Raw genomic sequence first — 11,677 nt, forward strand, 5'->3', positions numbered from 1 at the left:
ATGATAGTGACATGGAGGTTATGATTCCAGGGGAATCAAGTTTGAGCCATATACAATAATACTTAATATTGCCATGCCTTAAATAAACCATTAGCATCAAACACATTAGGGTAGGGGGTTTGGGATTCATAATAGGAAGGAAATTACAGCATGCTAAAGTAAATTCCGAACTAAACATAAGCAATAGGCAGACATGCAAGTGAAGGTATTAAATAAACACATTATTGTGGTTGCTGAAAACCTTAATCAGGACATACCAGTTTCAAAGGAGCAAAATACAGCAGTAGCAGTACTTGAAAGAAAACAGGCAACGGTACAAATAACAAGAGAGAGTGCTTTTTGAATGTGAGTGTGAGTTCAGAAAACTCAGAGTGTTCGTGTGTTTTGGTCAATGAAAGAGAATGGTATTTATAGTTTAAAAACAGGCAGAGAATAAGGCAAGAAAATAACCATGTACCAATTAAAATCAATCATTAGAAGAACTTCCTCTAATTAAGGAGTTCAAACTTAAACGGTAATGAACAGAAATCATTTAAGGAAAGAGATCAAATAAGCTTCTTGTGCAGAGTAGACAATTAGGGGTAAATACATAGGAGTTTAATTAAGGGAAGGATCTTTGAAATACACGGTTAAACAAATAATGTAAGAATCAATCAATACATAGTAAAACAAGGAGTCAGAGATTCGAAATTATTGGTTCATGAATAAACCAAGTCAGAAAGGCTAAAGAAAGTTTTCAAATCAAACCAAGAAATAGGAAAATTAGTAAAACAAGGAAAGAATCAGTCATACTTACACAAGGAGGTCTGAAATCAGTCAAAAATTGAAAATCATTTTAGATGAGAAGCTCAGCATATATAAAGAGCACACAAGTATTAGGCATGCGAGGTTGAATTTAGGACAAAGAAAAGTGTCATGCAATTGCAAAATTAGTAAGTAGTGGACTATAGGAACATGGTAGTCACATATGTCAGTATCACTAATTCAGCAATGGAGAAGGGAGAGAGTATCAAATAGCATGCCAAGGGTCCAATAGAAAGTCCTTAGAAGAGTTTAGTAGGGATTCAGAATCATATAAAGAAACAAAAGATTTTGAAATTCAGTCGAGTAACAGATGAAACAACTTCAAAAACTCAAATAGGTCCAAAGAAATTAGGGTTTTGAAACCAAACAAGTTCGGAGATGAGGAACAAACAAATCACATAGCAAATAATATCAGAAGTCGAATGAACACCAAATCTTAGGGTTTTTTCCATCAATCGAGTATAGAGGTGAAAGACAAGAGAGGCAAAAATATCAACAAAGAAAATAAAATCAGAAACCCTAAGGAAGAACTTAAGACTTTAACATAAAGAAACATAGTAGAAAAATCAACATAAGAAACATAGTAGAAGAACAACATGAGAAACACAGTAGAACATGCTAAAGATCAGAGAAACTTCTAAATATCTCGCCAAAACCCCAAAATCGGAAAAGATAAAGGTTTTGAAAGCAGAGTTTTGAAAGAAACTTTGAGAAAGCGTTTGAAAATTTACAGAAAATACGGATCTAGAACAGATCTAAAGAAATCAGAAGAACCTCAAAAGTTAGGGTTTCAGAAGAACCCAGATGGTGAGAAAGGCTTGGAAACTCATTGATCTAAGCAGGAGAAGTCGAAATCAGGCTCGAATAACCATGGTTGGCCGGAGCAAGGTCGGAGACGGGCGTAGAACTCGAACCGAACAAAGTCTGGGCCAAGCTTCTTCAGGGTCATGCCTTGAAACTATTGTAACCAGGTGTGTAAGAGTTATAGGAGGCTTGTATAGGACTTCAGTAGCCTTGGAAGCTATAGATTCCGGTGATTTTAGGGTGGAAGCAGAGGAAGGCGGCTAGGGTTTGAGGGGAGCTTGAGAGAGAACTAGGAGAAAGCGGGGATTCAAGGGAAGCTACAGAAGGGAAATGATTAGGTTTAGGGGTTAGGTCGGGTTAAAAAGGAAGGGGTTAAGGGTGGCCGTTGATCATTTTGATCAACGCCCTGGATTGAAGGGGAATCCGGACGGGTTATTTTAAAGGGTCGTTGGTAGGGTAGATTTAGGATTTGGGCTGGGTAATTGGATTTGAAATTGGGTTTAATTGGGGTGTTAAATCTGTCTAAAATTGAAATGCAAATGGGCTAACATTTAAATAGCCATTTTTTCTTATTTATTTTATACAAAATAGTAAAATAACTTCTGGAAATAAATTAAAGGCACTAAAATGATTAATAATACATAATTATCAAATTAAAAATATTGGAGTCGATTTTATAAATAATTTTACAATTAAATCTTGAAAGAGGCCAATATTGTAGTTATATGCAATTTAGCTTTAAAAATACTAAATAAATTTGTAAAAATATAAAAATATTATGCTAGCTATATTTTAATATAAATATGAGAATCCAATAAATTAATCACCCAAAATGATAATTTTGGAGATAATTACTGGGTTTTTCTTTATAAAAATAGGGCAATAAATTGATTTTAAAAACTTTTAAAAATTAAGAGAAAAATAATAAAATCTTGGGACATACCTATGTATGCACATACATACTATTTTGAGAGTATTTTGCATACTAAAAATATACAGGAAAAAATTGGGTATCAACATCGAGAAATGGCGAAATGGAAACATGCAATTGTGTTATATGTTGTTGGAGATTCTCCCTCAATAGGAGCTCTAGATCGTTTCATCATTTCTCAGTGGAATTTTGTTACCAAGCCTAAAATTTACTTTCATAATGATGGCTACTTTGTGGTTAAATTCAATAATGTGAAAGATAGGGATGATGTATTGATGTCAGGACCACACACTATAAGGAATAAATATATTATTGTCAAAGCATGGTCTCCCAATTTTGATTTTGATACAGAGGTGACAGACAATTCTTATATGGGTTAAGCTACCAAATTTGCCACTAAATTACTAGAGTATGGACTCACTTAGTTGAATTAGGAGTGCCAATCTATGCAGATCAATGAACGACTAAAGTAGAGAGGATTTCTTATGCAAGGCTGCTAGTGGAGATGGATGTCACAAAGGACATGCCTAAAGTCATTAAAGTCATGGATCCAATGGGAAATTTTTTTGAACAACCGGTTGTATATGATTGGATTCCTGAATATTGCCACACTTGTCTACATGTTGGCCATGTTTGCAAACCAGCACAAATCATACCTGAGGCCAAATAACAGCAGCAAAAACCAAGGATGGAATGGAGAAGAACAACAGACCCAGAGAAGGTGGAAGTAGCTACAAAGGAACAAACTAATAGCATACTAAATGTGAAATCACAACAGGAAGAACGGATCATAAGGCCAATTCATGAGGATGACAAAACAACAGACTGAGAGAAAGCCAAAGGAAAATCTGCAACAAAAGGTGGACAGTCCAAAATAAGGCAAACAGCAGGCATTAATGTAGTTAATGGATTTAGTCCATTAACTATTGCAATAACTGGTGAGACAGTGGACAATACTACTAAAGAGAAGGGGCACTGTAGTAACCAAGGTGATACTAGGGATCCTAAACTCAAGCAATTAACTAAATGAAGACCATAGCATGGAATATGAGGGGTGTAAATAAAGTATACAAGCAAAAAGAAGTAAAGAAGTTTATCACAAATAATGATGTTGGTTTGATAGCAATACTGGATAATAAAGTCAAAGAGGAGAATTCCAGTAGAGTAATCAACAAGATAGCAACTAATTGGAGATGGTGTACAAACTACTCATATAGTAATAAGGGAAGAATCTGGGTTGTATGGGATCCAAATAGAGTGGAGTTTGAAGAATTGATATGAGTGCTCAAGCCATTCATGGTATAGTTAGTATCCCTCAGGTACAAATATAAATTACTCTGTCTGCGATCTATGGAATGCAACAGTTGAAACAACGAAGGCCCTATGGGAAAAACTGACAAGTGTCAAAAATTCTATATAGGGACCATAGCTAGCTATTGGCAATTTTAATGCAATAACTGATATGAATAATCGACAGTTTGGGAATCCAGTCCAGGAAAATGAGGTCAAAGATTTTAATAATTTCTTACAATCGAGTGGCATGGCTGAATTACGTACAGTGGGAAAAAGATATACATGGTCAAATGGGCAGATCTATAGCAGGATAAACGGGGCTTTAGTCAATGCTGATTGGTTGTTAAAAGTAGTTGTAACAGAAGTAGTGATACTGAACCCTGGTGTTTCTGATCATACACCAATAAGCATACAATTCAAGGAAGTCGTGAAGAGGAATCTCAAGCCTTACATGTTTCTAAACTGCTTAGTGTACCACAAAGATTTCCTAAGTGCGGTGGTAAATATATGGGGCAGGCAAACAGGTACAAACCACATGGAGGAGATATGGTGGAAGCTCAAAGTGTTGAAGATAGATTTGAAACAGTTAAACCAAAAAGAATTCAGAAATGTGGAGGAGAAAATCATGCTATATCGACAAAATTTGCATGACACTCAAACACAAATGGGGAATCACAACCATCCTAATGAGCTATTTGGAGAAGAAAAAGAATTGAAGCAAGAGTTAGAGAAATGGATCTTGTGGAAGAGAGTATAATAAAACAGAAATCAAGAACTAAATGGCTGGAATTAGGAGATGCCAACACTGCCTATTTTTTGCCAACCTAAAGAATAGGCAAGCTCAAAACAGGATTAAAAGCCTTGTTAATGCCACATGTGAAATCCTACAACAACCAGATGCCATAGTGTAGGAGGTGACTAGTTATTATAGGAAGCTGTTAGGTAGTGTTGCTAATCAACTACCAGCAGTAAATCCTGAAATCATGAAGCGTGAAAATGGACTAACAAGACAACAACAATTACAGTTGATAGCACAGGTCACTCAAGAAGAAGTATATCAAGCTCTTATAAATATAGATGATCAAAAAGCTCCAGGTTGTGATGGTTTCAATGATCTTTTCTTTAAAAGGGTTTGGTCTGTGATTGGAAAAGATGTAACAACTGCTATTATTCATTTCTCCACTAATGGAGATATGCATAGAGCTATTAAATGCACTACAATAACACTAATTCCAAAAGTCAAGAATCCATCTAAGATATCTGAATTCAGGCCTATATCATGTTGTACTATATTGTATAAATTGATATCCAAAATCCTCACTAAACAAATGCAAGGTGTTATGGATAGTCTAGTGGATACGAGCCAGTCTGCATTAGTTCCAGGAAGGCTAATTAGTGACAATATCATACTGAGCCATGAACTAGTGAAAGGGTTATGGAAGGAAAGGCATCATTCCTAAATGTATGCTGAAAATTGATCTGAGGAAAGCCTACGATTCAGTGAAATGGCCAGATATTGAGCAAATTCATAACTGTCTCCAGTTCCCAGCAAAATTTATCAAATGGATTATGTGTTGCATAAAGACTGTTTCCTACTCAATCCTAATTAATGGTGATCCGGTGGTACCATTTCAAGCGAAAAAAGGATTGAGACAAGGGGATCCCATATCCACATTCTTATTTGTGCTAGTTATGGAATACTTCAGTCGTAGTTTGAAGGGGCTAAATGAGGAACCAAGTTTTAAATTCCATCAAAGATGCAAGAAACTACAAATTATACAATTGGTATTTGCTGATGACCTCTTATTATTTTACAAAGGAGATCTTGAATCAGTCAAACTGCTAGTTCAGTACTTTCAACATTTCTCGCAGGTGTCTGGTTTGGTTTCTAATGTTGATAAAAGTTTAGTATACTTTGGAGGGGTGAAGCAAGAGGTTCAACAAACTATCTTACATGCCATACAGTTCAAAAAGGGAGAGATACTTTTTAGATACTTAGGAATTCCCCTGAGTACTAAAAGACTATCAGTTGTTCAGTGCAAACCCCTTCTTGATAAAATGCTGGCCAGAATCAAATCATGGACTACAAGATATCTATCATATGCAGGCAGATTGCAACTTGTAAAATCTGTTCTCTTCTCTATTCAGATATTCTGGTCGCAAGTGTTTGTCCTACCTAAAAAGGTGACTCAACTGGTGGAGTCTGCTTGCAGGAACTTCCTATGGACTGGTGAAAATGAGATAACAAAGAAAGCAGTTATAGCGTGGGATAGATTATATCTACCTAGGTCTGTAGGAGGTTTGAATATCCTAGACATATATGTGTGGAATTTGGTAGTTATTGGAAAACTATTGTGGAATATATGCAGGAAAAAGGACTGTTTGTGAGTTAAATGGATTCACTCTTATTACACAAAAAAAGGCACTGATGGGAAACAAAAACTACTCAAGCTTCATGGATGGTACAGAAAATTATCAAAGCAAAGGTAGTGTTTGAACAAATAGGATTGACTAAGGAAGAAGTGGTAGCTATGAACAACTACTCAATAAAGAAAGTATATGGACTCATTCGTGGAGAACTTCAGAAAATACCATGGCGGAGATTGATATGTAACAATGTTGGATTACCCAAGTGGTTGTTTATTCTATTCTTGGAACTACATAGGAGATTACAAACAAAAGAAAGGATTGTTTGCTGGGCTAATATAGAATGCATGGAATGTGTTTTATGCTTGAAGGAGAATGAAGACATTGACCACCTACTGTTTGAATGTGAATATGCCAAACAAGTGTGGTCCAACTGCTGATATGGCAAGGAATTCAGATGAATGTGAGCAATTGGCAGCATGAAGTCACATGGGCAATGGAAAATGCAAAAAGGAGAATTGCAGAATATTAGCTATATTGGATGACATTAGTTGGGGGAGTATACCATCTGTGGCAAGAAATGAATGCAAGGATCTTCAAGTCTCAACTAAGAACTACGGACCAAATGATAAGGCAAGTGATAAGAGAAATACATCAGAGAGCACGTAGAATATGTAGACTAGACAAATACATGCAGTTACTTAATTTCTATCCATAGAGGCTGGTTATAGAAATAGAAATGGTTGTAGAGCTGATGTTCAATAAGTTTGGGACCAAATGTCCAAACTGCTGTCTTTGATTTTTGATGTTTGTAAATATTTTTTCGAGTGGTAGTATAAATAGATAATTACCAAAAAAATTATCATTCTTCTAAACAAGAAATAGTCTTAGTCTATTGGTTTTGTTAAGTCTTAAGTTAGAAAAGGTCCTAAGTTCAATTCTACTTCATCACAATTTCTAACCACAGAGGTTCTCTCAAATATTTGCAAAAAAAAAAGTGCTAGTTGAGGTTCGAACTTTTAACCTCTTAGAGCAAAATAAAGCACAAAACAAATGCACCAAGAGACAATTTATGTCAAGTAGTGCCATTTTTTCTTACTTATTCGTTTCCTCACAGTATTAATTCATATATTTAGTAAAAGATTTCGACGAAGGGGTATCCTTTTAACTAATTTTCCGCCCCTGTATAAATTTCTTATAAGCTCAAATCAGTCATAAGTCATAAGTTGGTCATCCCTAACTTATGATTTTTCAGCTTATAAGCACTTTTAGTTTGATCAACATTGCCACGACCCGAATTTTTCACCCTCGGGGGTCGCGATGGCGCCTACTAATATGAGCTAGGCAAGTCAATTATTGAACGAATTACCTTTTTACCAATTTTATTCTCTTTAACATTATATAAAACCATAACATGTAAACATCGGAAATTTAGATTTAAGCGGAAGAAAACAACAAAATATCTGAACGTATAGCTATTACTAAAGTTTAAGCCTTAATCATCCAGAACTGGTGTCACGGTATCACAGACGGTCTAAGTGTACTACAAATAAGGCTTGAAAGAAATAAATACAATACTGTCTCTGGAAATACATGAAAGAAATGGTAATAGTAGATAGAAGGAGTCGTCAAGGCCTGCGGACGCCTGCAGGACTACCTCGAGTCGCTTGATGAACCAGAAACAGCAATTTCACTACGGTCCGAAGTCTACAACACTGGGTTCTGCACAAAAGAGTGCAGAGTGTAGTATCGGTACAACCGACCCCATGTGCTGGTAAGTGTCTAGCTTAACCTCGACGAAGTAGTGACGGGACTAGGACCAAACTACCAAATAAACATGTGCAGTTTAACTATATACGGCGGAAAAGAAGAACAGTAATATACAGTCAAATATGGGAGGGGGAAACATGTTGCGGGGAAACATCGAATAATAACAAAAGAACAACAAATAAATATGAGGGTCACCATAGTTCAATTGAAAATAGGAAGGGAAAATCATGTTGCGGGGTACAACAAGTATCAATAGGAAACCAGCAATTAAATGTAGAGAAACCGTAACTCAGTTATCAGTAAAAATCAGGAAATCAAAGACAAGTGCATGGCATCACCCTTCGCGCTTTAAAACTTTCTCACCAAAATAATACACGGCATGACCCTTCGTGCTTTAACACTCTCTCACCAAAACAATACATGGCATCACCCTTCGTGCTTTATACTCTTCCTCACCCAAGCAACAAATAACAAGGCAAATAGGGTAAGGGAATCTATAACATCGAAATAAAATCAAGTAGCAACAGAAAATCAGTAAGTAAATGTAAAGGACAACATAACTCAATTATCAGCAAGAATCAGGAAAATCAACGACAAATGCACGGCATCACTCTTCGTACTTTTACTCTCGTCCTTACCATAAGAATCAACATAAACTGTATGGCATCACCCTTCGTTCTTTTACTCTCATCCTCACCATAAAATCAATATAATAGGCACGGAATGGTAAATCGTGCGGCACGGGATCACCCTTCGTGTTTTACACTCTTTCCTCACAAATCATACACGGCATCACCCTTCGTGCTTTAATACTCTTCCTCACCCAAACAACAATCACAAACAATAGCGCAAGGGAATAAATAAAATTACGATAAGAATCCCGGCAAGGGAACAACATCAATAACATCAACATCCCAGCAAGGGAGATAACAAATAAAGCAGCAATGTCCCGGCAAGGGAGGTAACATAATGATCTCTTCTCTTTTTCACTTTTACTTCACAATTCACTTCACAACTCGAGCCAATACTCTAAAGGTTCAATGTCCACTTATACTTTCACATTTCATTGTACAACTTGAGTCAACTCTCCTCGATGTTCAAAAGTCACAATTACTTCCACAAACTTTGCCCAATAATAGAAATCATCATCAAAGCATGAATAATACAGAGCCATAATAATCACAATATAAGACTCACGGGCATGCTTGACACCAACATATAGATACTCGTCACCATGCATATACGTCGTACTCGACAAATACCACATAGCAAATAGGACTCGACTCCTAATCCCTCAAGCTAAGGTTAGACCAAACACTTACTTCAAAGCCACGAGCACAATCAAGCTCCAACTACCACTTCCAACTCGCTTGTATCTAGCCATAATTTACTTAATAACATTAATAAATGCTAAATATACCAATTCTAATGCATGAAAATAGGTTTTCTAGTGTTTTCCCCAAAAAGTCAAAAATCGCCCCCGGACCCACATGGTCAAAATTCGAGGTTTGAACCAAAACCTGATTACCCATTCACCGCCGAGCCCGGATATATAATTGATTTTGGAATCCGACCTCAATTTGATGTCTAACTCCCCAAATTTCAATATTCTTAGGTTTTTCCCAAAGTTCCTAATTCCGCCATGAAAATCCTAGAATGTAGGATGAAATCTTGTAAAAAGAAGTTAGGAAATAAAGAAAATGAGTTAGAAATCAGTTACTAATGTTTTGGAGAAGAAAGGTTGTTTGAAAAATTGCCTCTTATATTTTTGAGGTTTTGAAAAATGAAAAATAACTAAAAATCTCATCTTAATATACCTCTCCTAGACCCCCTGTGCGGACCGCACAAAATCGAGTGCGGCCGCACAGCTCTCCATGTGGACTGCAGTGACATGATTTAGTATTTTGACCATAACTTTCTCTACAGATATCCAAATTGTGATTTCTTTACCTTTATGGAAACTAGACACGAAGGGCTACAACCTTTGTTTTTGAATCATCTCAAAATTCTTTGTAGATCAAAAGATATATGCTTCCGAAGTCGGACCAGTGAACCTGTGCAGACCGCACAAAATCGAGTGCGGCCGCACAGCCCCCACCGCGGACAGCACCAAAACCAATGCGGTCAGCACTGGCGGGTTCAAAGATTTGCACTTCTCTAAACCTGCAACATCCATGTTTTAAGTCTAAGACATCCCGGAACATACCCGAAACTCACCCGAGTCCTCAGAACTCCAAACCAAGTGTGCATACTAACTCAAGGATATCATATGGACCTACTCGTGCGATCACATCATCAAAATAACATGTAAAATCATGAATTAAACCTCAAAACTCAACATTTTCATCAAGAACTCTCAAAGTTCATAGATCTTCAACCGGAAGTCCAATTCATGTCAAATAAACTCCGTTTTTCACCAATTTCACAGTTATCTTTCAAATACTATAACAAGTTTGTACCGGGCTCCGGGACCAAAATACGGGCCAGATAACAATGGTTTCAAACATTAATTCTTTTCTTCATTTCTTAGATAATTCAGTAAAATAATTTCTTTCAAAAGTTAATTTCTAAGGCTTGGGACCTCGGAATTCATTTTCGGGCATACGCCCAAGTCCTATATTTTACTGCGGACCTCCCGAGATCGTCGGAACACGGATCCGGGTCCGTTTGCTCAAAATGTTGACCAAAGTCAACCATAATCAAATTTTAACTCTAGAAATTTCTATTTCTCATATTTTCACATAGAAGGCTTTCCGGATATAGGTCCAGACCACGCACGTAAATCAAGGTGAGGTAAAAAGGAGGATTTTAGGCCTCGGAACACTGAATTCACTTGCAACACAAGTGATAAGGTCATCACAAATATTTTTATTAGTTTATCCTGAATAATATTTTCTAATTCACAAAATACTTTTTCCAAAATAAATTTTCCGACTTTCTCTTCATTCCATATTCATTGTTAATTCTTTTCTTTACAAAGGAATTTTTTAATTTAAAATCTTTTGAAAAAAAATTAAGGGTAATTTAGTCATTTTAACAAAAGAATAGCTATCACTTTTTTTATCAAATACATCAACTGTTTATTATCAATTTCAGCACTTCTATCCAAATACATAAATATTTATTTTAAATTTCAATTTCAGCACTTAAAAATATTTTTCAGAGCAATAAGCATTTCAACCTTATCCGATAATACAAACGAGCTTTTAGTGCTTTTGTTGATGCATGATTGGTTAAATCTATCAGCCTTATTTAGTGTAATTACTCACAGTAATGACATATAGCTAAATTAGTCAGCTTTGCAAAACTCAGTCAAACTTTATTTTTGTCGTGATTTACAGACACGACAAATAGTCACACTACTACTATTATATTTTCATTTGAAAATTTGATAAAATATTTCGTAAAACGTTTCTTTGACCCACGTTTATATTATATTTTGGTGAATCTTTAAAACATTCGTATTAATTTGTCCAAATTATGTATTTAAGTTAAAGATTCTTCTATCTAGGTGTATTCATTGGTCGTTGGTCAGAATCCCTAGTGAAGGATGAAATAAAGTAATCAATTTGCTAACAATACTACTCCTCCACTATATAATAAGTAACGGTCATTTTTATTTTGGTCCAAAATAAATATTTTTTTACATGGTCAAGAAGGAATTGATTTTAGTTTTTCAAAATTTACCCTTATTTACATATGTTAAAA

General features: G+C 35.8%; 1 protein-coding gene across 1 annotated transcript; it reads left to right on the forward strand.

Annotated features, from left to right (window-relative positions):
- The first annotated feature begins 2,634 nt into the window (after positions 1-2,634).
- LOC138870335 (uncharacterized) lies at positions 2,635-5,292 on the forward strand. The gene is made up of 3 exons (XM_070148132.1): positions 2,635-2,808; positions 4,017-4,583; positions 4,744-5,292. Exons 1-3 carry the CDS (start codon positions 2,635-2,637, stop codon positions 5,290-5,292), a joined length of 1,290 nt encoding a protein of 429 aa, XP_070004233.1.
- Positions 5,293-11,677: the final 6,385 nt, after the last annotated feature.

Source organism: Nicotiana sylvestris, chromosome 6 (assembly GCF_000393655.2).
Source record: "Nicotiana sylvestris chromosome 6, ASM39365v2, whole genome shotgun sequence".
In the NCBI taxonomy this organism is placed as follows: Eukaryota; Viridiplantae; Streptophyta; class Magnoliopsida; order Solanales; family Solanaceae; genus Nicotiana; species Nicotiana sylvestris.